The sequence below is a fragment of the Lepus europaeus genome, chromosome 14 (genome assembly GCF_033115175.1).
Source record: "Lepus europaeus isolate LE1 chromosome 14, mLepTim1.pri, whole genome shotgun sequence".
Classification (NCBI taxonomy): Eukaryota; Metazoa; Chordata; class Mammalia; order Lagomorpha; family Leporidae; genus Lepus; species Lepus europaeus.
The window spans coordinates 61,803,922-61,830,932 of NC_084840.1; the positions used below are offsets into that span (position 1 = coordinate 61,803,922).

At 35.9% G+C, this 27,011-nt stretch overlaps 1 protein-coding gene across 9 annotated transcripts in view; it reads right to left on the minus strand.

The window, feature by feature from the left end:
* Positions 1–27,011, minus strand: part of CEP170 (centrosomal protein 170) — a 146,859-nt gene that overhangs the window by 22,744 nt on the left and 97,104 nt on the right. For 7 of the 9 annotated variants that reach the window (XM_062210705.1, XM_062210703.1, XM_062210702.1 and 4 more), the window contains 3 exons: positions 26,802–26,928; positions 21,132–22,964; positions 14,068–14,302 (listed from right to left, as the gene is read on the minus strand). In XM_062210705.1, coding sequence (XP_062066689.1) covers positions 14,068–14,302; positions 21,132–22,964; positions 26,802–26,928 — 2,195 coding nt within the window. The remainder of the gene's footprint in view (positions 1–14,067; positions 14,303–21,131; positions 22,965–26,801; positions 26,929–27,011) is intronic. The other 2 variants (XM_062210704.1, XM_062210698.1) reach the window with 1 other exon arrangement.

Consider the following 27,011-nt stretch of genomic DNA (forward strand, 5'->3'; position numbering starts at 1 on the left):
CAGGGCGCCGGATTCTGTCCCGGTTACCCCTCTTCCAGGCCAGCTCTATGCTGTGGCCAGGGAGTGCAGTGGAGGATGGCCCAAGTGCTTGGGCCCTGCACCCCATGGGAGACCAGGAGAAGCACCTGGCTCCTGGCTTCGGATCAGCGCCATTGGAGGGTGAACCAACGGCAAAGGAAGACCTTTCTCTCTGTCTCTCTCTCTCTCACTGTCCACTATGCCTGTCAAAAAAAAAAAATTAAAAAAAAAAAAGTTTAAAAAAATAATTAGCCTGCTATAGATTTTCCGAATTTTTAGGTCTACTTGTGGTTGCTTTGGCAGGACCAGACCAAATGGTTTTGTGGGCTTTATTCTGCCTGAGGGTTGGATATTTCCCACCCTTGTCAGAGTGAACATACCTAATATGATAAGCTGAAACATGAAATACTCCAAAATCCAAAAACATTTGAGCACCAACATGGCATCACAGGCGGAAAATTCCACACCTGACTTCATAACGTAATAGGTCACAGTCAAAATGCAGGTGCACTAAACATAGCACAAAATTATATGTTATATATAATGGATATAAGGCATATATGAAACATAAATGAATTTTGTGTTTAGACTTGGATCCCATCCCCAAGAGATATTATGTAATTATACATATGCAAATATTCCAAAATTTAAAAAAAAATTAAAAATCTGAGACACTACAAGTCCTAAGCATTTTGGATGAATTTTGGACGAATTAAACATTTGTACAATTTTTGCAGCTTCCTGAAATATATGAACTACAATAAATTAAAACAGTACAACCAAACTTGATAAGATAAAAATTATACAAGTATCTGTTTATCAAAAAATTATTTTTAAAGTGTTTTATGCAGACATTTGTATAATTTAGTTTCTGATAATGTGGAAAGCCATGTGTGTTCATTAGAAAGCATCTCTGCAGGTTATGCAGTAAAAGCTATACTGAAATGAGCTAAGCACCCAAGAAGCATTCTTTCCATTTCCCAATATGATGTGCATATGCCAGCTCTTTCTTTACATGGCAATTCCTATCTTAAAGTTGACTCAATAATATAGGGATTGCATCAAATTGAGAAGTTTCTTAATTGCAAAAGAAACAGTCAGGAAAGTGAATAGGAAACCGACAGAATGGGAAAAAATATTTGCAAACTACGCAACAGATAAAGGGTTGATAACCAGAATCTACAAAGAAATCAAGAAAATCCACAACAACAAAACAAACAACCCACTTAAGAGATGGGCCAAAGACCTCAACAGACATCTTTCCAAAGAGGAAATCCAAATGGCCAACAGACACATGAAAAAATGTTCAAGATCACTAGCCATCAGGGAAATGCAAATCAAAACCACAATGAGGTTTCACCTCACCCCGGTTAGAATGGCTCACACTCAGAAATCTACTAACAATAGATGCTGGAGAGGATGTGGGGAAAAAGGCACACTAACCCACTGTTGGTGGGAATGAAAACTGGTTAAGCCACTATGGAAGTCAGTCTGGAGATTCCTCAGAAACCTGAATATAACCCTACCATACAACCCAGCCATCCCACTCCTTGGAATTTACCCAAAGGAAATTAAATTGGCAAACAAAAAAGCCATCTGCACATTAATGTTTATTGCAGCTCAATTCACAATAGCGAAGACCTGGAACCAACCCAAATGCCCATCAACAGTAGACTGGATAAAGAAATTATGGGACATGTACTCTATAGAATACTATACAGCAGTAAAAAACAATGAAACCCGGTCATTTGCAACAAGATGGAGGAATCTGGAAAACATCATTCTGAGTGAATTAAGCCAGTCCCAAAGAGACAAATATCATTTGTTTTCCCTGATCGGTGACAACTAACTGAGCACCAAAGGGGAAACCTGTGGAAGTGAAATGGACACTATAAGAAATAGTGACTTGATCAGCTCTTGTGCTGACTGTTGATGTACAATGTAATACTTTATCCATTTTAGTATTTTTTTGTTCTAGTACTAGTGGTTGAACTCTGTAATTAACACACAATTATTCTTAGGTGTTTAAATCTTAACTGAAAAGTGATCCTGGTTAAATATAAGATTGAGAAAAAGAGAGGGAGGAGATGTACAATTGGGGACATGCTCAATCAGACTTGCCCCAAATGGTGGAGTTAGAAACGTGCCAGGGGATTCCAATACAATCCCATCAAGGTGGCATGTACCAATGCCATCTCACTAGTCCAAGTGATCAATTTCAGTTCACAATTGATCACACTGATAGGTCTAAGAGTCAAAGGGATCACACAAACAAGACTAATGTCTGCTAATACTAACTGATAAAACCAAAAAAGGGGGAGAAGGATCCAACATGGGAAGTGGGAGACACAGCAGACTCATAGAATGGCAGATGTCCTAAATAGCACTCTGGCCTCAGAATCAGCCCTTAAGGCATTTGGATCTGGCTGAAGAGCCCATGAGAGTATTTTAGGCATGGAAAGCCAAGACACTCTGGAAAAAAAAAAAAAAAGAAGAAGACCTAAATGAAGGATCTCAGCAAGTGTGATCCCAGGGGAAAGAACGGGGCCATCAAGGTTAGAGGTACCTTTCTCTGAAGGGAGGAGAGAAGTTCCACTTTGACTATGACCCTGTCGGACTAAGATCAAAGTTGGCGAACCCTAAATGCTTCCATAGCCTCAGCAACTCATTTAGAGCCTAGGGAGATTACTGACGCCATAAACAAGAGTGTTAAATTGTTAAATCAACATCAAGAGTCACTGTGTACTTACGTCCCATGTGGGATCTGTCCTTAATGTGTTGTCCAATGTGACGTAATGATATAGCTAGTACTGAAACAGTATTTTTACACTTTGTGTTTCTGTGTGGGTGCAAACTGATGAAATCTTTACTTAGTATATACTGAATCAATCTTCTGTATATAAAGATAATTGAAAATGAAAAAAAAACTTGGTGTTAAATTGGTAATTACATAGAAAATTAATCAATTTTTTTTTAAAAATATCATGTAGGATCTCTGTCATTAATGTGCTGTACACTGTTATTTAATGCTATAACTAGTACTCCAACAGTATTTTTTCACTTTGTGTTGCTATGTGAGGGCAAACTGTTGAAATCTTTATATATACTAAACTGATTTTCTGTATATAAAGAGAATTGAAAATGAATCTTGATGTGAATGGAAGGGGAGAGCAAGTGGGAAAGGGGAGGGTTGCGGGTGGGAGGGAAGTTTTAGGGGGAAGCCATTGTAATCCATAAGCTGTAGTTTGGAAATTTATATTCATTAAATTAAAAAAAAAAGTTGACTCAATAATATAGATCACTAAAATAATTTATCCACATTTTTAAAAAATCTCATCATCTATTAAAACTAATATTAGTAATTCTAACAAGGCAAATAAAATTATCAAGGAAAAAAACCCAAAGTTACACGTCTTCCAAGAGAAACAGAAGATTTTACAAATCAACATACAGTACGATCTACCATAGGACTGTTAAATCTAAGCTCCCAAATTAATTTTGTAGCACTTCCATTTTACACTTACTCAGTATTTTATAATCAGGTATTTCTTTCCATCTTTTATATCTGTACCCTTTCTTTAAACTTAAGCCTGCAGTCTCTGTTTCTATTCTCATTCTTCATTTCTTTTAAATCTGCTAGTGGATGAAATTCTAAAATAACACAAACATATTCTTTGGAGTTCCTTGCAATACCAATAAAAATTCAAGCTTGCTAATTTGAAAACCTAACATTTTCACATTTAATTCTGTGTCCCTTATTACAAAATATGAATGCTCAAAGGTACAAAGTATAAGTTCTGTAACACTAGTCTGTTTTCCTATCGGAATCACTGATCCAATTTCAATAATTTTACAGAAATAAGTATAGATATTATTTGTAAAAAAAAAAAGGGGGGGGGTAAGATAACATGAAGTATGTACTTCCAGTCATGAAATTTATGACTTTCCTAGGTAACCTATTTCAGTAATAGCATTCCTCTTACTTACATCAAGGTTACTTTTCATTGAAGGATTGCATTCTGGAAAATACATATTAATTATAGGCTTTGGTTATGTTAAAAGTTTAAAAGGACATATTAAAAGCTAAAAATCCTATATATCTATTAAATATGTAATATTTACAAGTAGATGTACTAACCAATATATATAAGCAAACTATCAGATTTTATTGATTTATACTGCTAACAAACATTCTTTTAGGTTTTAAATTAAGTCTAAAAATTTGCTTCCTTTTTAATGGAATATGAAGTTTCAAGTTTCTACATGTAGCTAAAGTCCCAAATGGTACACACATAAACCATTATATAGAATAAAGTTTCTTTTGATATTACTGGAAAAAAGCAATTCATGGCCTACTAAGGAAGAAAACTAGCTTTGGATTCCTAACACTGAAGCCAATGACATCAAGTCAAACCTTCTGTTTATCTTAAAACTAGCTAACACTTCATTACTCTAATGACTTGGCTTTTAAGAAATAATCTATTCTAGTTTTTACATAATAAGAGTGATAAAATATAAATTTAGCTTAACAATGAGAGACACTTAAGGTCATTTAAAAAAAACACTCTCTAGAAGAGCTTTAGTAACAAACACAGATTAAGATCAGCATAAATGTCAATTTGAAATAAACGCACTTTATTATAAAGACACATTTGAGTAAATGAAGTAAATCTCATTCCCGGGTCTCTTGAAACTTACAAGGAACACAGGACAGAAAAGATAAAACCTTATACTATTCTCTACTGGTTTTATAATTGTAAGGAATTTAAAAGGTAATAACAGATGTGTCAAAGAAAATATTTCACAATATCACATTTGATAACATCAATGTGTTTTAAAGATCCTTAAGACAATCAATATATGTTGGTTAACCTTGATTAACCAGCATATACTGATTAAAGTTTTCAATTCTTTTTAACTGCACAGCCACCAAGTTCTATCAAGTTTTCCTTCACTTTGGTCCCCTTGTCTTTTCTTCGAACACTTAACATCTTTGTTCCTGTTCATGAATGTTTTAGTCTGACACACTCCTAGCTTACTTGATCATTCTTTTTTTTTTTTTTTTTTTTTTCTGAAAGTATCTGATATATGAAATAAAGTACTCCTCAGGAACAATTTCACTTCAATCACCTATCAAAACTTTTAAATCCATTTTTCCCTCACTGTTTTGCTGAAATTTAACATTCAATAGTGCTTATTTTCACCTGCCACTTTGACTTTCTGTTCTTCCCTACTACGCACTCCTACTGTTGTCAGTATAGACTACCTGACTCCCCAGGCACGTACAACTCATTCTGGCGTGTGCATCTGTCTATAAAGAACACCTCACTGGAATGCCCGGCTCCCTTCCTCTTTCACCTTCCAGATTCTAGACAACCTTCCAAGCTGGATTCCAATTTCTTCCCCTTGGAGATCTCGTTGAGCACTCTGATCTTCACTGACCTGTGAACTGCATTAGCACTTAAAATTTGTACATAGTTTAATACAACATTACATCATATTTAGGCATTTTGCCATTTCTATGAATTAGCTTTATTTAATTGAAATTTTTATTGAATAACTACAGATTCTATAACATGCAGTTATAGAAACTAATAGAGATCTAGGGTGCCCTTTTCCCAGTTTCCCCAAAGGTCTAGGTTAGATTTCAACCCTTATACCAATTATAAAATCCTTTAGAACACAAGTTCTGTGTCAGTATATCGCCTCAACAGTGACAAATAAATGTATGGTGAGTGATTAATAAAAATTATCTAATCTCCAGTAAGACAAATAATAAAGGACAATAATTCTTTTTAAGAATCAAGGAGCCTGCATCAGATCCTGAAATTACAAAAACAGGTATGAAGAAAACATTTATATGCATTTAGCTAAAATCCAGTGTTTGGTTTTTGTTTTTTTGTTTTGTTTTGTTTTTTTAATGATTTATTTATTTATTTTAAGGTCAGAAAGAGAGAGAGAGAGATAGAGATCCTCCATCTGCTGGTTCACTTCCCAGATAACAACAGCATGGGCTAGGCCAAGACAAAGACAGGAGCTTCTTCAGGGTCTCCCACAAGGTTGTCAGGTGCCCAAGTACATAGACCATCGTCCACTGCTTTTTCCAGGCTATTATCAGGGAGCCAGAGTGTAAGTGGAGCAGCTGGAACATGAACAGGCGCCTGTATGGGATGCTGGAGTCACAGGCGGCAGCTTTATCTGCTATGCCACAATGCCAGCCCCTAAAAACAAGTTTTGTTGTTGTTTTTTCATTGATTTCATCTGTTTATTTATTTATTTGCATGTATTTCATAAATATAACACTAGGAACATAGTAATTCTTCCCACTATACTCGCTCTCTCACTTTCTCTCTTACCTCTCCTCCTCTTCCCTTTCCTGTTCTCTGTCCTGTTTTCCATTAAGATCTATTTTCATTTAACTTTATACACAGGGGCCAACACTGTGGCCTAGTGGGTAGAGCCTGCTGTGCCAGCATCTTATATGGGCACCGGTTCAAGTCCTAGCTGCTCCACCTCCAATCCAGCTCTCTGCTATGGCCTGGGAAAGCAGCAGAAGATGGCCCAAGTCCTTGGGCTCCTGTACCCATGTGGGAGACTGAGAAGAGGCTCCTGGCTTCTGGCTTCAGATCAGCTCAGCTCTAGCCATTGCAGCCATCTGGAGAGTGAACCAGCAGGTGGAATACCCCACCCCCACCCCCCGCCTCTGCCTCTCAAATATATAAATAAATATTTAAAAACAAACAAAAAACTTTATAAACAGAGGATTAACTCTATTCTAGGTAAAGAGTAAAAACAAATTTTGATCCACTTGCTTTATCCTATTATTTTTGCTTCTCAGTGATTAGCTTTATCTTTCTTTTCAAACAAAATAACAAGTACAGTGATTGTTTACAAGGCATGGGAAGAAAGAAAAAACAAAAACAAAAAAACCAACATGGAATATTAGCAAACTGACTCACCAATATCTTATTTAAAATTTGTATTATTCATAACAACTTAGGAAAAAACTCACTTTTAAGATATCATATAAAGACAGGATAAGACTCAAGTTAAAAAGTTATCTCTTTGCTGGCAACTGGAACTATAAAACAGAACATGTAAGTTTTTCAACTTTGTCATCATCTATAGTTGAGGGAGTAGTCTACATGTTCTCCAATCAGTGAAGAACTGTTGTTAACCTCATTTCAAGATGAAGATGAGAAATAATGAATTTTAAATCATTAGCCAGAGTATGAATGCTTAGTAAGACCAAAGATACTTGAAAATGCCCTGTCTACAAACAAAATACAGTTTTCTTCTTACTACACTATACACACACACACAATTCTTATTAGTACAAAAATAAGTACCCAGATGTGGCTTCAATGTCATAAAGGTGCAATTTTAAAACATCTGTTTGGTTTTTAAATCTCATAATTATATACCCAAAAAACTTCTGGTTTTGAGATTTTTCTCAGCTGTTAAAAGCAGTAAATGTGGGGCTAGTGCTGTGGTGTAGCAGGTAAAGCCGTCACCTGAGTCCCAGCTGCTCCATTTCCAATCCAGCTCCCTGCTGATGCACTTGGGAAAGCAGCAGAAGATGGGCCAGGTCCTTGGGACCCTGCATCCACATGGGAGACCCAGAAGGAAGCTCCTGGCTCCTGGTTTCGGATTGGCCCAGCTCCGGTCATTTGGGGAATAAACTAGCAGATGGAAGATTTCTCTCTCTCTCTCTCTGCTGCTGTCTCTCTGTAACCCTGCCTTCAAATACATAAATAAATCTTTAAAAAAAAAAAAGCAGTAAACATAAGCACGTTTATATTACTACTCTGCTACTTAACTGGATCTCCTCTTCCTTTTGTATTAGAAAGCACATAGTTTTAATGAGATCTTTGGATTGTTATGAAGTCACATGTCCATCTTCAGTTCTTGGTAAGACTTTAATACAGGAGACATATGTTACCACCACAAACAGGTTAAGCAGATCCTAATAAATTCAGTTAAATATTCAAAGAAATGTGGTTCAGCATGAATTCCACATTTTAAACTCTGAATCTTAAAATGAGGTAAAGGGGGCCAGTGTTGTGGTACAGCAGTTAAGCTGCTGCCTGCAGTGCCAGCATCCCATATGGGTGTTAGTTCAAGTCCTGGCTGCTCCACTTCCCATCCCGTTCCCTGCTCATGGGCCTGGGAAAGCGGAAGTTGGCCCAACATGCTTGGGAAAGCAGCAGAAGGCCCAAGTCCCTGGGCCCTTGCACCATGTGGGAAAGCCAGAAGAAGCACCCGGCTCCTGGCTTCAGCCTGCCCAGCCTCAGTCACTGAAGTCATTTGGGGAGTGAACCAGCTGATGAAAGATTTTCCTCTCTGTGTCCTTCCTTCTCTCTCAATACCTCTGACTTTCAAATACATAAGTAAATAAATAAATAAAAAAACCTCTCTTTGTAACTCTACCTTTCAAATAAAATAAGTCTTTAAAAAATTAAAATGAGCTAAAGTAATAAGTAAATGAATAAATAAGTAAATAAGACTAACATATGAAGGTTGAATATAAACAAGCAAGAATGATCCATAAATGGATCCTTGAAATGTTTTATAACTGTATAATTTTATAGCAGACACATGATTTCTCATATTTTCTTTTTCCAGATAGAAAATTAATTGTAGCTAGATAAAAATGGTGTAAGGTAACCAAAAAATTTTAGAGTTTTATTTAAAAATCTAAATTTGGAGTCAGGAATTTAAAATACTCAGGGATTACCAATATTGAGTTATAACAGGATATTAAAGAAAATCCTAAATGAAATGGAGATTGTAAGTTAACAGAGAATCTAGGCACTATTTATATTCCAAAACTTTAATTTGGCATCGACAACGTAATGGTAGATGATTCCATGTTCTGATAATACAACAAGAATCAGAATAAGGTTAGGCCTCAAGATGTTTAAAAGATTAACTCATATATTTAACCAAAATTCCAACTACAACAAACGTTCACAAAAAAAGATTCCTACTCAAAAGGAAAGATCTTCCTCTTCCTTTGTGATAGATTCTAGTGACAGTTTCATTCAATATTACAAAACCTTAATGAAGGGGCTGTTGCTGTAGCACAGTAGGTTAAGCATCCACCTATGGCACCTTCGTCCCATATGGGTTCCTATTCGTGTCTGAGCTGCTCCACTTCCTATCCAGCTTCCTGTTGATGGCTTGGAAAAGCAGCAAAAGATAGCCCAAGTGCTTGGACCCATGCACCATCGTGGGAGACCTGGAAGAAGCCGGAGCTGTGCCAATCCGAAGGCAGGAGCTGGAAGCTTCTTCCAGGTCTCCCATGTGGGTACAGGGGCCCAAGCGCCTGGGCCATCTTCTGCTGTTCTCCCAGGCCATAGAGAGCTGGATCGGAAGAGGAGCAGCCAGGACTAGAAATAGCGCCCATATGGGATGCCGGCACTGCAGGCAGAGGATTAACCTGCTGTGCCACAGTGCCGGCTCAGGGAATATTTTCTAAATTGTTGGAACTTAATGTTGATTCTTAAACTCAGTTATATCTGGATTCTCATAAATCTAAATTTATGAGAGACACAGAAAACTTTTGAAATCTTAAAGTTCTAGTTATACTCATATATCACTGTTTTCTTGGTACTCTTCTTTAAACATAACTAATTATACTGACAGCTTATTGTACAAGCACACTTGCAAAAAAATGGGAGTTAAGGTTTTGAAATCCATTTACAGTTTTTACATAAAACACAATTTTATAAACTTATGACATACCCTGTATGTCAATCACTAGGTTAAATACAAGCTTCAGTGTGTCAACTCTTGGGGCTGGTGCCGTGGTGCAGTAGGTTAATCCTCCGCCAGCGGCACCAGCATCCCATATGGACACCAGTTCTAGTTCTGGTTGCTCCACTTCCAATCCAGTTCTCTGCTATGGCCCGGGAAAGCAGCAGAAGATGGCTCAAGTCCTTGGGCCCCTGCACCCGCATGGGAGACTGGGAAGAAGCACCTGGCTCCTGGCTTCGGATTGGCCATTGCGGCCATCCGGGGAGTGAACCAGCAGATGGAAGACCTTTCTCTCTGTCTCTCCCTCTGTCTGTAACTCTACCTCTCAAATAAATAAATAAAACCTTTAAAAAAAAAAAAGTGCCAACTCTTGTAAGTTGAAACCATGATGTCCATTTTACAGATGAGATCACTACAGCAGTTAATTAACTTCTCCAGAGTTACACAGATCTTGTGGTACAACCGGGTTTGAGTCTAGATGGTATGATTCCAGAGTCTATAATCTTGACCATCTGTCTATACTGCCTCTCTGCAATTTAGGTTAGCCTTCATAAATCAGCAGTATCTGTAGTTTAATCACCAATCCTTGATGACAATATCCTCTATCACAGCTTCCAGTGTTGTTTCTCTGTGAATGAGCTTTGTAACTATGATTCTTAGCTTTCATTGGCTGCACAGGCTTCAGAGCCATAGTTTGCCTCCCATTCTATCAGCAGGCTTAAGATACAGCCTCTTTTATTCCTCCTTGCCTTTTCTGTTCCCTACTCTTAACAATCTCTCAGTTGGTCAACCATGGGATCATTTTAAATTCTGCATTACCATTATGGCAAACATTCAATGCTGTCAGCTGTAACACTTTCACATCTCTCATTTATTTGTGCCTTCATTAACATTATCTTATCTCAGGTCTTCGGTATCTTGCACATTAACTTTTGAAACAGGTCACTACAATCTCTCTATAAACTCTCTCTCATACACACAATTCTATACAACACATTCACAGTTATCATCCTTTAATACAGATATGATGTTACTGTTCTGTTCAAAAACATCTTCAAAGCACATAAAATAATACATGCACTCCTTAGCTGGCACTCAGAGTCCCCCATTATTTAGACAGCTTTGCCCTATCTTCAGTTTGGTCACCTGTTAACTATATGCTTTTCTATCTCATATCTGTGCAAAATTTCATACATTATGTTTTCCTCTGCAAAGACCAGCTTTATTGCTGCAGTTAGATACCATCATGTACTGCACAGACAGCTCTCCCTGCAGAAAATGACTATAGTGGTAACACTGAAACACAGTGAACGTCAAAAAATAATACAAAACCAGATATTTACATTACCTAAAAAATTAATAAGAAAAATTTCAAATGTGAAGTGCCTTTTAGAAACTATGCCGGCACACCGGGTTCTAGTCCCGGTCGGGGCACCGATCCTGTCCCGGTTGCCCCTCTTCCAGGCCAGCTTTCTGCTGTGGCCAGGGAGTGCAGTGGAGGATGGCCCAAGTGCTTGGGCCCTGCACCCCATGGGAGACCAGAAGAAGCACCTGGCTCCTGCCATCGGGTCAGCGCGGTGCGCCGGCCGCAGCGTGCCTACCGCGGCGGCCATTGGAGGGTGAACCAACGGCAAAAAGGAAGACCTTTCTCTCTGTCTCTCTCTCTCACTGTCCACTCTGCCTGTCAAAAAAAAAAAAAAAGAAAAAAAAAAAAAAAAGAAACTATGCCACATATGTCAGTGTAAATTTGGTTTCTATAATAAATCAACTTGCTTTAAGTGCTTCATTGAGCTGTGCACTAATCAGGTGCACAACTTGATCAAGATAAATGCTCATTTCCGTAAGTTTGTCTGTCTCTGGGCTGGAGACGGAAATTGTGTTTTTCAGACCCAATTCAAGGGGGAAGAATTTAAAATGTGTTTGAAAAACTGAGGCAGGAATTACCAAAGCACATCTATCAGCAGAACTCTGAAGAAAAGTTTCCTCTTCAAATTGACATACCAACTACAGTAATGTTGCTTATTTACTTTATATTCTGAACTGTTCTTCTGCTTTAAACTTAAATGTAGATAAATAATTACTATGGACAGATTAACAAAGGGCTGGTCAAGCTAAAGAGCCCTAAATTTGAAAGAAAATGAATATGCCAGCGCTGTGGCATAGGGATAAAGCTGCTGCCTGCAACGCCAGCACCCCATATGGGTGCCAGTTTGAATCCCAGCTGCTCCACTGCCAATCCAGATCCCTGTTAATGTGCCTGGGAAAGCAGCTAATGACAGCCCAAGTGTTTGGGCCCCTGCACCCATGTGGGAGACCTGGAAGAAGCTCCTGACTTCAGCCTGGCCCAACCCCAGCTGTTGAGGCCATCTGGGGAGTGAACCAGATGATAGAAGATCTCTCTTTTTCCCTGTTAACTCTTTCAGATAAATAAATAAATCTTAAAAAAAAAAAGGAAGAAAATGAACATGTAAAAACATAAAACATTCTTGTAGTTAACAAAAATTCATTACATTTTTCAAATAAAGTATCCTTAGCTATTACTCTTCAATAAAATTGCTCTCAGCATATGAGTCTTAAGTTGTCAGTAGTAGCCCATTTAAAGAAGTAAAATTATTTCTAACATTTGAATAATCTGTGAGTCCTGGACCCTTGAAAATAAATTTTCTCATGTTAAGCAAATGACACTGCTCTGAAGGAACTTTAAACATCAACATTAACTTTAAACATCAACATTAACTTTCTTTTCTTCTATACTTTCTCTATCCTTCCATCCTCCCCTCTTTTTATTCTCCATAAAAACAAAACAACAATCAGTTCTCTGAGATATATGCCTGAAGAATACACTTTGAAAAATTTCAGTCCAAAAGGTAAGTTTTATTAGCACAGCACCACTAACAAACTAGGAGGAAAAGGCATGAAAATTATTAAGAGATTAAATAGCCTGACCTTCAACAACATACACAGAGATAATAGTAATGTCATGTGTGCAACAAATGGAACCAAGTGAAAATATAATGTTCAGCCCCTAATCCCTTCTTCCCTTTGTAATATAACTCTTTTCTATTTGGGAAAAAGGAAGTATGTTTGGCCTAGAAGCCCAAGATGGGAGACCTCTTGAGTGCAGGTAGACATGCCAGGGGGCTTTAAAAAGTTTGCTGAAGAATAAAAATGGAAGATAATGTGAATTTTCCATGAATGCTGTGATGTCCCCAAACATAATCTAGGTGCCCAAGGCACCGCTTGACCTTGTGCCACTGATTTCTCCTCCACTGAAAGGGGAATAAATGATGAAACAAAGCAAGACCTGCTGTCACCAGCTGTGCCCAGAAGAACAAAAATGTATCCAGATTTTCTGTCTACAAGCATTTTGTGGGTTCACAAAGATCCATGGATCCAAAAGTAAATGAGAGGTATTCAAAAAGTTCACAGAAAATGTGTATTATGAAAAAACTATGCTGGCTTTCAAAAAATTTTTGCAGCTTATCCATCAATTCCATTTTCTCTGAACCTTTCAAAGTACTTTAGTTTCTCTAAGACAACTGGATTAAAATGCTTCAAAAACTAGTCTCATCAAAAGCTATTTGTATGGTAAAGCAAACATGTTTTAAGCAGCATGCAATAAGAGGGGCATGTTCTCCAATAATAAGAGAAATTACATGTAAATAGTCATTAAAAACAAAAATATCTAAACACTAAATGAGCCAGAAAAAGCACAATTCACAAAAGTGAACAAACAAAAGATAAACACCATTCAATTACAGTAAAAATTTGTTGTCAGTTTTTTAAAGCATTTACAGACAACTATATATAGGTTCCTTACTAGTTGCAGAAAGATTAGGGTCTGCAAGTAAAAGTGAAAATAATTTTAACATGTATGCGGTGAAAATACTGAAGTGACAGATGGTATATTTCTATTCATTGTCCAGCTACAGTAAGTTATAAATTAAAAATCACATCTGAAGCATGAATTTACTTTCTGTACATAATCTAAACATAACAAGTAAAAAACAGGTTCATTTAAGAGTCAAAAAGGAAAATAATCAGTAATTTGCCTGTGGTGCTCTTAAGTAAGCAGAGCGGATACTGACTACCTTTCAAAAGTTATGCTTACTCATTAGCTTCTCTACTAGATATTTTACAAGGGGGGCAGGGAGACTAAATGAACTCCACAAAATGTTGTAAGCACTATTATTTAAAAAGAAAAAACAAATAAATACAAAATTAAACTTCGTCACTAATTTGAAATGATGACAAATTTTCATGTCTTAAATTTAACTCCTTGAAACCAACCTGGCTATTTCTTCTCGATGAGCAGTCCAATCTCGGATGTAGTCTTCCTGTTCTTTAATCCGGTGCTTGAATGAAGAACTAGTAGGCATTGCTGATCCAGCGCTCTGCAAGCGAGTGGTTTTCAGGGCTGGAGAAGTACGTAGACGGGTATGTTTAGGGGAATTACGGTTTGATCCAAATTCATCTTCTGAGGTGGAAGCATAATCAGTAGGAAAGCGCCTCCATCTTGAATTTACTAAATTAGTTTAATTATTAAAAAAAGAATTATTATGTTATCATTTTAAAGGAGATAAAATAAAAATCATGACTTCAAAAACACCATGAGAGCGCACACACAGCACGATTTTCAATAACTGACATACACATACCTCACAAAAACCATAGTCTACTACTCCTTAAAGATAGAAACATTACACTTTGGAGAGTTAAAAACAATGAATAATTAAAAACAATCAAAGACTGTGTTTTCCATAGTGTAGTGAATCAACATTTAGATGAAAAATTTCACTAATGATAAAAAACTAAGCAAGCTCTATTTATAAATGTTTAACTTGAGTACTTTCCAATTGCAAATATTTTTCATTTGAGTGAAGATATGGATTTAAAAAAAAAAATTGACAGCAACAACATCAACAACAACAAAAATAAAAACAAGGGAAAAGATTTCCTCATGCCACATGGACTTTCAACATGGAGATGATAAAAAATACACTCTTTTCCCAACATACAAATATGCATAATTCCTTCTGTGGAAATTATGCCTTTATGGCAGAAAAAAAAACATTACCTCTGTCATTCAACATCCTGTTATGCTATGGTTGGAAAAAATCTTTTTACATGGTAAAAAACACAACAAGGCATCTTCAGTACAACTCTTTGCTGCTTTGACACTGAAAGCATATGGTGAAAATAGACAATGGCATAAAATCTACAGAGCAAAACTACAAGCTAGTCTCACAACCATTGACATTTAAGGCACAGGAAACATTATGGAGAGTCACATAAAGAAAGTGGCACTTTCTTCTTTAATATTAATAAAGACATTTAAAAATGGTTTTGCTGACACATTAGAAAGTCAGAAGACAAATTAATGCACACATTTCACTACTGTACTATGAAAATCAAACATACAGCTATTTGTGAAATATAAATAGAGGTTAAAAAAAAAAAACAAAGATAATGGCTAATTCATAGTAAACCTTACAAGGGCAGGGACCATGTCTATTTAATCTATCTATATACCTACCACCTAGTGAGTATCTGGCTAGCTAATGTTTAAGAAACAGTTCTCAATAAATGAAGAAATACCTATACACAGATCATATGTTCTCAAAGCATGAGATATTTTTGGCAATTAGAGCTTCACACCTGCTATAAATTCCAACTGCCATTAATACTATGAGATTTTTCTCTCCATCCCTTCTGTTTAACAAAAAAAAGATTTCAACTTGCCTAAGTTGGTGAAGTCTACAATTCCCTCAACTTTCTCCACTAGAATTTTGAAGCTTTCCTGTCTTTGTTTTTTCTAAAAATTATTTTGCCTAGGGTTCTCTAAGACTTAGTTGACTCTTAGATAAAACTTACATATACAGCCAACAGAAAAATCTGTAATCAGAATATGCCATAATGAGAGCCTACACATTTTTTTTGATTCACTATCCTATTTGGAACTAGTTCCATAGGTATCAGAGCATGAACATAATGCAAAAAGTTTATGGCTCTTTCTTAAAGTGTATATAAACACATACACAGAATTCTATGTAATTAATGATTATTTGAATGGTGACTTAAATATAATTTATATTTTCAACACTGTAAGATAATCAACAGACAGAACTTTTACCATGGTGGAAAGTTACTCATTTCTGGACATATGAAAATTCCCATGAATTAAAGTAACCCTGAGACTAGAACACAACTTCAGAAAAAAGTTTAGAAACAAGAGAAAAGGCATTTTAGAAAAAAATCAGAAACACAGCAAATTTGTATGTTTTTCAATAAAGGCACTTCATTAAATGATAAATATGTGTTTGACATCTTATGTTATTATTCATCAATAAAAAAGGTCATTTCTTAGATCAAATTTCATTTTTTTGATTGGGAACTATGGTCACCATACCTACTAATTGAATATTGTTTGGAGATAAAAAATAAAACCAATAACAAAGAGTTTTAATAAATTTCAGAATAAATGAAAACATTAAGTAAATCTGATGAAACTAAGGTAGCTAATTTTCAGGTAATATAGAAAGAATGGTATCAATGATTGATACATTTCACGAATAGCACATTACAAGAACTCATAATAAAAACTAAGTAGATGTGCTATTAATGTATGGTAAATGTCAGATGACTACATATACATATACATATACATATATATGTATGGCTAGATTAGAATTAACTTTTAATAGTCTGAGTCTTGAGAATTCTAAAGCAATTACATTTTAAACAAACAAATTAAAAGTAAATTTCCTTTACATAAACTTTTCTCCTATGTAGGTCTATGTAGAAGTCAGAAGAGTAAAGCTTTTAATAATATCTTAGAAATATATTTTAAAGCATAAAGTATGTATTTTAAAAATTAAAAGATAACATCATTAGGTGTTATTCTCTTACAACTCAGGATAAAAAGAGCAGGATATAGCGGAAAAATGAAAATGTTAATAAACTTTCAAGTGTTTTACTAAGGGTCATCTTTATCAATGGAAAACATACACATGGCGTACCACAAAGAACAGCTCATGTTATCTCTGTACGCCACTTAGCCTGTGTAACAGGCAAAGAGTAGAACTGACCAAGAAAGTTTAATGCCAGGACCTCTAACCCTTTATTTCTCAAAGAATTTCTTTCGAAACATTTGCTTTCCCAATCTTTGCTTCCAAACTATTATCAGCTATATATTTTATCTGAAGAAAATTTCTTATTATCTGGTAATTTAGGTAGACAAAACTTCATGTTAGAATGGTTTTAATTTTCTCCCCAAATCTACATATTTCACAGAATTTGGAACCTTTAGATACCAGATCATCTAAATTCTTCAACTTACAGAAAAGAAAGACTCAGAGAAGCCTTCCCTTACTTAATCAAAGAATAATCAAGTTGTACTCACTCCCAGAGTTCAAACTCATTCCCTGCTTTATCTTTTAGATGTGTATTTATTTGAAAGAGTTACAGAAAGAGAGGAGACAGATGGAGATCTTCCACCCCTTGATTCACTTCCCATATGATCGTTAACAGCCAGGGCTGGGGACAGGAGCTTTATCTCCCATGTGGGTGGCATGGGATCAAACACTTGGGCCATCTTCCACTGCTTTTTCCAGGCCATTAGCAGGGAGCTGGATCAGAAGTAGGGCAGCTGGAACAGGAATCAGGGAGCATGTGCGTTGCGTGCAGCAGCTGTAACCACTATGCCACACAATCTGCCCCTGTCTATTTATTAATTTTAGGGGAAAAATCCCTGACAATGTTCTGTTTTGGCCTTTGTCCTGCAAGAAGAATTAACTCAAGCTATGCATTATCAATCCTTAATTTCTACTGTCTATAAATTTTGAAGATTGGTATAAAAAAAGGCAGCAAACATTTAAAAAAAAATTCTAAGGATGTTAACATAATGATTTTTTTCTAAAATATATAGTAAATACATGATGAAAATCAACTATTTTATTTGGATAATTCAGGGTACTTAATTTTAATTGTTTTTTTAAAAATAAATCTGGATATTTCAATTATAACTTGAAATTGAAAAATCTGAAAGAATTTGGAAGGAAAGAAAACAACCAGTTAAACTTCTAGAAGCATATTACATTAGAGAAACATAAAAGAACTCTTTTCCTTAATGTTGCTATAATATAGACTTCTAATCTTCTATTTTTTACCTTATACATTTCTGTAATATTTCATAAAGACATAGTTTAAAATATGGCATTTGAAATATTACATAATTATTTTTACACATGCCAAGTTGCACAATATCACAGGTGCTAGGTTTAGATAACTGCAAAACCTTTAAAGTATACACTGTATATGGCAACACAGATCAGTATAATTTACATTCTTTTAAATAGTATTTCAAAAGTTAAAATTTTTATTTTTTTCTATTCAAAACAACATAATTAAGTAGAAATGACATAATAACAAGGACACCTCAAGTAGCAAAATCAAACAGGTATGTTTGCTTTTTTGTTTTAATGCTATATACTTCATGTAATTATTGTGGTATGTTTCCACTGACTGGAAGATCCTCACCACTGCCTTTCTACATAAGATACAATACAATATAAGGCTTCCTGAGAGAATCTGAATACATAACCCTGGGTCAAAATGTAACTTTAGGCACACAAGGTGAAACTTAGAACATGCACTGGGTAAAACATCAGAATTACAAATAGTGAATAATACTAAAATCTTTATATTGTATGTATATACTGATTTTGTATATACTCCTAATAATAATATAATAGATTCCGGCCATTTTCTGAAAGCATGTATGTAACTAGGCACTGAGACTATTTCTTAGACCTAAAATAAATGTGGCTAAAAAGCGAGAGGCTGAGGACTAAAAAAAAAAGTCTTGAATTTTCTTCCTGCCCTGCCAAAGTTACAAGATTGACCAAGGCAGAAGCTATAGTTTGACCATCATTTGGCTTCCAAATGCATACTTTAAATCCCAAAGTCATAAGCTAATGGCACTAAGAGGGTGAATTTAATTCAATTATGATATTTAGGAGTGAGCCTTGTGAGAGAGGTCCTTAGGCCACTGGAGTTGTGTCCTTGGAAGGTTCTGACAAGCGGACTAGCTATAAAAAACTGAGTTGGGCCCAGCTGCTCTCTCTGCTTCCTGGCCATGAGATCCTTCTATGAATGCACACTATTGCCTCTGTAACCTTCACCAACACCAAACCAATGGAGCTGCCGAATCTTGGAATTAAACCTCCAGAACTATGAGCCAAATAAACATTTTTGTTTTATGAGATTCTTTGCCTCAGGCATTTCATTGTATTAATGAAAAGCTGACTAATAGAGCAGGTTATTTCATCCTTTGGCCTCAGTTCTCTTTAGCGAGTAACTCTTCCAGCTCTTAAAAATCCTTGATTCTAATTATTTAATATACTGCGAAATAAGTATGAAGAAGGTCAAAATCATGCACCTTAATTTTCCCTAGAGAATTTCATTAAGAAATTCAAGATTCTTTTTGAACACAGAAATCTGAATGTTTATCAAGTTCTGTATTCAAGAAGCAGAAAATTACATTTATATATATGCATGTATATACACATATGTGTGTGTGTATATATATATATATATATACACATACACATACACATACACAGCACTTTACAGTTTTTTCTTAGACTTGCTGGAATAATCATGGTTGGCTTGCACCTCAAACCCCTCATGCTAAACACTGAGGAATAAAACCAGAGCTAGTCAACCAGTACAGAAGAGCTGCTCCAGGCAACTAGCTAATATACAACTTAAACTATGACATATGTTAAGACAGGTGAATAAATATTTTAATGGGCTTAAATGAGATGAACTGATAAAACACAAGTGGTGTGGCAGATGAAATTTTATCAGAGTACACACCACAAAATGCAGCACAAAGGAAATGTGAATTGAAGAGGTATAGCCATAAGGAACAACAAAATAACAATACTGGGTAAACATAAACCAAAAGACAGCAGTCCGTTCGAAAACACTTGGCAATAAATTCAGGAACCACAAACCAAAGTTTACAGTGTGCCTAAAAGGACTGTGATAGTAAGGAAAGTGTTATATATTCTTTTTTGGAAACACGATTACATGTAACATTATTTGATATGTAGCTTCACACTATATGCCACTGCTACCACAGACTACAACTATCATTACCAAACCTACTGACCAACAGAGAGAAGGAAAGGTAAAGGGGTGGAGGAAAGTGGCAGCAGAGAGGGAAGGAATAAAAAGGAAAATAATAACATATGCAAAGTACCATTACTTTTGAGTCTTCTAGGATGTATCGTGGTAGATGTAAAACCAAACCAAAATAAAAAAACAAGACTATGTACCACCTTTCCCTCCACTCTTAAGACTTAGGGACCACTCAGATGTTTGTTGACTGGTAATAGTCATAAATCTCCAAGTCATATAACAGCTGGACTCCCCATGGGTCCTTTCAGCCACGCCCATACACAAGGCTGATTATGAAGTAATGAGACCATGCTCACAGCAGATACATAAAAATCCACCTCATTACTCTTTGGTCACATATGTATTCTCAATGGTTTCAACTCATAATATGTGGTAGTACATAGACAGACAAATAAGCCAAAAGCAGTTAAATTCTGGTGGGGAGTAAGTGGCTTCTGCAGTTATTGCATTCAATTACAGCTAATTACTACAGTTAAGTAGTGTAACAACACTTTGTGAGAAAATGCTCACAACCAGTTAAATTTCTACAGCCCAGTTTGACCCACATGTTCTTAGTAATCGCCCCACGGATCAATCTTCTTTCACTGAAATAAATCAAGAGTTAGTTTTTCACCTTCACCAACCATAAACAGACTTAACTTTTGAAAATGAAAGTAAAGGATAAAATATATTTCAAAATAAGCAGATAAAAAAGTAAAATATCAATTATTTCAATTACTCTGAAAGGACTAACAAAGGATATACTGCTTTTCTTCAGGTTCATGTGTTTTGAATTATGTGAGGATATTTAGAGGTTAACACATGCTTTTAGAAGCACAATGTTAATTCCTATTAAAACTAGTTAATAACTCCCAATCTAGTTTTGACACACAAATCCAGTTGTGACCAACTGGAAAATTAAAATTCTTAAATTAGTCAATGAATTTCTAATTTTGAAATCACTATTCTACTGCAGAACTTGGACTGAAAATGCAACTTCCGAATTTTCCAGTTACTAAGTTAAATAACATTTTTATAACAAAAATTATCTATATCATAACTTTCTATTGAATATTCTGGAAAGACAAAAATTAGAAATCTAATTTTTTTAAAAAGGAGCCCCAAACATAGAACATGTTAATGCTACTAAAATTTTGGATCCAATTTACCTGAAGGAGAGCCATGAGTTGAGGTCATACTTTTGACCTTGGAGTCTGAGAGTCGAGAGATACTGTTAGCTCTAATTCTAGGAGAAAATTTATCTGATGGTACTAATCTGGCTCCACTTCTAATGATGGCTTCTGCAGTTCGTGAAGAGGCACTACTTCTAGATATTGTTGCTTCAGAGTCACTACGAGCCGATAACGAGCCAAGCCTTGTTCTACGAGGCTGAGCTAACAAATCAATCCTGGAGATATTTCGCCTTCCTGTGGGAGGTTTTGATGTAGAACTTGTTGTGGATACTTCAGAAGCAACGGATGCTTTGTCGGCATCAGCAAGTTCACTATCTGAAGCTTCACCCAGTCGTGCTCTGCGCAAAAGGGAAGTCCTGGTAGGTCGTGGCCTCGGAAGGGTGGTTGATTTACTGGATGAACCAGATGCTACAGGAGCAATCTTAGACTTTGTTACTTTGCTGCCTTCCAGTTTGGAAGGACCATGTTCATCAGTTGAGGTAAGTGCAGTCCTTCCATGAGATTTACAAGAGTAAGTTTCCTGATCAGATGACATAATATCAGAGATGGCAGAATGAGGTACACTAGAGGTTTGATCATCATCTGTTAAATCTACTGAAGGCTGCCGCATTCTTCCACTGGACTGCACAAATTTACGACCATCTGCTCTTGAACTTACATCTGTGGATCGACTTTTCGTTTTCTTTTCCATTTTATCCCTAGCACCTGAAGATGATGATTTTGTAACATCTTTGGAAGGAGAACCTGTGGAACACCTATCTTTATAGAGACTAGTGAAACTCTTTCGTTTTTGGGTTGACTTTCTTTCAGTCTCTCCAGTAACCAGACTGATTGTACTAGCTGTATCCACATCAGATTCTGGTGAAATAGAATTGTCTCTATTATAACTGGGAGTATCTGGGCCTTCATCAGTTTTATTATCTTCACGCAGTTTAGCTTCTAGAAAAGCCATTACTGCTTCTGTGTCTTTCAGAATAAGGGTTGTATCCATACTAGAATCAGTATCCAAAGAGTCACTTCTTTCTCGTAACCGATTTGCAGCTGTCAGGGCTAAGGAAGGGGGAGTTGATGATGTCTGTTTATTTATGTGGGGAATAAGTTCTATGGGTATGTTTGGGGTAGGCTTCTCTATAGTGAAGCTCCCCTGTCGCACTAATGACTTGGAGGATTCCTTTTTCTCTCCTCCTTTTGAAGTCTGACTTTTCAGAATTTCCTCAGCTTTTCTTCTCTTGCTCTCATTTTGTGTCACCCTTTCTCCTTTGCTTGTAGAATGTCCTGTAATTTTTTCTTGAGATTGTGACTCCTGTTTCAAAGATTCTTCCCTACATTTATCTATCTGACCTGAAACACTTTTTGAAGACAATTTAGTAGGCGTCCACTGTGCTTGCTCCTTTTGTTCTTGTTGTTGTTGAATTTTAGCTAATGTTTGCTTCACCAAGGACGTTTCCTTATCAGTTTCATTTTTCTCCTTTCCAGGAGAATGTCCTAAGTGAAGCAGGGTTTTATTGTCTCCGCCAGTTTTAAGAGTCTCACCATTTACTGTCCTGTTCATTTTACTGAGGCTTCTGTCGGCATCTTGTTTATCTTTCTGGTGCACCTGTGTAGGTGTTTCTTTTTCCTGAAGTTCTGTGTCTTGTTTTTCTCCGATCTCTGACCTCTGTGTTATAACCTTTGCTCTGGAGCTCTCAAGAGACTTCTCCTCATTTGGAAGTTGGGGAAGGGTCCGTCTCCTTCTCTCTCCCTGGCTAGCCAAGGAAGTTGCAGAGCCTGTACTTCTCATTGAAATGCCAGATTCACTGATATCCGTATCTATAAGATAAAAATCACAGATGGAATTAGAACAACAAAAAACAAAAACTAAAAGATCATATTAAATTAGATTTTTCAGTACAAGTTTTAAAATGACACAGGAACTAGCACTGTAACCAAGCTATTTAAAAAATATCCTATTATCAGAGTGCCTGGGCTAAAGTCCCAGCTCTTCTGATTCTGGCTTTCTACTAATGCAGACACTGGAAGGCAGCAGGTGATGGCCCAAGTACTCAGATCCCCGCAGCCCATGCGGGACACCTGGATTGAGTTCTAGGATCCTGACTTTGGTCTAGCTCAACTCTGGCTGTTGCAAATGTTTAGGAAGTGAACCAGCAAATGGAAGATCTCTGTTTCTCTGCCTTTCGAATACAAAAGAATAAAAAAGCAATACAGTGCATAGGTTAATATTCTGCCTATTCATAGAAGATTTAAAAATGCAAACTGTATGAAATAAAACTTAAAAATTGGGGCCAATACTGTGATGCAGTGGGTTAAAGCCACTGTCTGCTGCACTGGCATCCCATATGGGCACTGAGTCTCAACTGCTCCACTTCTGATCCAGCTGCCTGCTGATCAGCCTGGGAAAGCAGCAAAGGATGGCACAGGCACTTGGGGACCCGCACCCATGTAGAACTCTTGGCTCCTGGCTCCGGCCTGGCCAAGCCACAGCCTTTGTGGCCATTTGTGGAATAAACCAGCAGATGGAGGATAGATCTCTCTCTCTCTCCCCCACTCTCTCTCTTTCAAACGGATAGATAAATCTTCAAAATTTTTTTAAATCATCTGATCACTTTTCCTTTAACATTTTATTTTTAATTGACAAAACATATATATATATATTGATGGCATACAATATGGTGTTTTAATTAAATATATATACACAGAATGGCAAACTCAAGTTAATTAACATATCTATTACCACATTCTTATCATTTTCTTTGTGGTGAGAACATTTAAAATGTAGTTACTTAGCAATTTTTAGCATACAATAATACATTGTTATTAATCATAGGCACCAGGTATACAAATGCCATCTGATCTTAAACCCACATATGTGGTTCTTTTTCTTTTTTTTTCCCTTTGGTGCTTTTTATTTTAATATATTTTATAGAAGGAAAGAATAATATGTGCATTCTTGCTTTGTAATTTTCCACCCTTGAGGTTGGCTCAAGAAAACAGAATCCAACAGCATATTCATATTATAAAATTGCAGAGTCTGCCTAATATTATTTATTTTCTATAATTTCAATTAGATAGTAGAGAAGAACATATTTAGTTTTTAGCAAGCATTGCTATCCACTTGAAAAAAATGACAAGTTTGGATTTCTTAAGTAAAATGGAAAATGAAAAACTTGAACAACTTTTTTCAATCTAAAGCTAACTAAAATTTTTTAAACATTTTTTTCTAAAAAATACTCATTCATTTATTGGAAAGGTAGAGTTACATAGAGAGGAGGAGAGGCACAAAAGGAGAGAGATCCTCAATCTGATGGTTTGCTAGCTAGATAGCCAGGCCAAAGCCAGGAGCCAGGAGCTTCTTCCAGGTCTCCCACATGGGTAGCAGGGGCCTAAGCATGTGGGCCATCCTCCACTGCTTTTCCCAGGCCATTAGCAGGGAGCTGGATCAAAAGTGGAGCAACTAGATATAAACTGGTGTCCATATGAGACGCCGGAATTGCTGGCAGCAGCTTTACCTGCTATGCCACAATGCTGGCCTTAAAAATATTTTTTTTAATTTTAAGTATAAATAAAGATAATAGATAGTACATGCCCTAATTTTAGAAATTGTGGGTCTTACATAGTGTTATGGCATATTAAGACCATTAACAGAAACAACCACTTTCTTTATTCAAATAAGTAGATGCCAATGAGAAAATACATACTTTGATATTTCCACTTGAGAATCAATCAGGAGATTCTTAGTATTAAAAATATAATGTATTCCTGATAAAACAGACACATCTTCTCAGGAAAATATAAATTAACATATAAAGCATTCTAATCTTCTAGGTATAAATGAGGGGAAAACACTAAATCTAGCTTTTCTGTGTCTTTTTTTCCCATTATAATTCTGAAAATGTAACATTTAAATATCATTGCGATACAATGGGTAAAATACAGGAAAATACTTAACAAATTGGCAATTTAAGTTTAATTTAAGTTAGAAATTAAACATATCCTATTTTGTTTATTCTTGCATGTGTAATATCACCTCTATTTTTCTAGTCCTCCTCACAAGGTCATGCTTCAAATACACACCCAAAGTATGCACAACAAGAATACTTCTAGAATTTAAGTGGGTTTACCAGTTTATCTAAATTCATTTAGGGCATTATAAAATGAAAATGTGAGCATGAAAAAGAATTAGTCCATTATTTTTTTATAACAAAGGTAGAGTTTTGCTTCTCTTTTTTTTTTTTTTAAGAATTTTGCTTCTCATATCTAATACTTAATAATTTCTTACTTATTCCACAATGTGGACTAAATCAAGCTAATTAACATATACATCATCTCAAATACTTAAATCTTTTATAGTGAAAACAACTAAAATTCATCTTACCGATTTTGAAATGTACAATTCTCTAATACTAACTGGTCACTATCCTATGAAATTGATATCTAAAAATATCTAAATTTCTTTTTTCAGAGATCTTGTACCCTTTGACTATAATCTCATTTTTCCCCTGAGGGTCTCATTTTTAATTAAGAATGTAATTAAATTACTCTAAAATAGAAATCATTACAGGCATGCAATTTCACTCTTCAAAAAAAAAAGATTTACTTATTTGAAAGGCAGAGATACAGAGAAAGAGGAGAGAGAGAGAAAATCTTCCATCCGCTGGTTCACTACTCAAACAGCCACAACCATCATCAGAGCTAGGCCAGGACGAAGCCAGGAGCCAGGAGTTTCTTCCAAGTCTCTCAAGAGGGTTCAGGGGTCCAATCTCTTAGGCCATCATCTGCTGCTTTCCCAGGTGCATTAGCAGGGAGCTGAATGGGAAGCAGAGCAGCCGGGACTTGACCCGGTGCCCCTGTGTGATGCCAGCGCTGAAGGTAGGGGCTTAATTTTCTATGTCACAGCACCGGCCCCAGTAATTTCACTTCTTTTAGATAAATTTTGTATTTCAGCTCACAAAAATGTAACTAATATAAATCACACTACACAAATTTGTAAGATAAATCGTATAATTTTTAATCAAATATAATGCATGAATATTTGTTGTATTTATGAAAGCAATAGCTGAGATCACTTTTGGTCTTATTTTAAAATTCTCATTCATATATATATATAATATATATATAAAATAATATAAATGTTTCAGCTACAAATTATTTCCTTATCTTCAGTTAGGATTATACTTCAATATTTGCAACATTATCAAAATAAAAGCATATTATTCTCAAATGTAAGGGTAATAAAAATTTTCATTTAAAACTACAAGGTTTTAAAGTCAAGCTTGAAATAATAACAGAAATTTGCAACTAAAAGGAATCATACCTCAGAGTGAACTATTAAATCCCAGTAACTGTACATCCGTCTTTAGGAAGTTTCAACTTATGAAGTCTACAAATTTTTTTAAGGAAAGAAAGAGGTTTTTTTCCCCCTGCTTAAATTCCCTTAAAATATAAAATACCTAATAAAAATCAGCTTTTCACTTCTAACAAATACCATACACCTAGTATAAGCACTACAGTAAGTAAATTTTTATTTAGGCTTAGTTTATTGCTCACTATATAGATTTAGCTTTCCAACAACAACAAAACTCTGATATATGATTCACAAAAGAAAGGGGTGGGGGGAAAAGGATAAATGAAGGCAGGGAGGGAAAATACCATTCTCAAAAGGAACAGGTGCAGAAAATTCCATTATCCTTTCTTCTTGATCATGCCTTGTATGATTAGCAGCCAAGCTAGCCCACTGTGAAACCCAACGTTTGCTTCCAGATGAAGATGTACCTTCCTAAAGGTAAAAAATAAGACAATGAAATAATGTAGTCTGGTCAAATTTGATTCTCACAAAAGAACATTTCATTTAGTCCCATT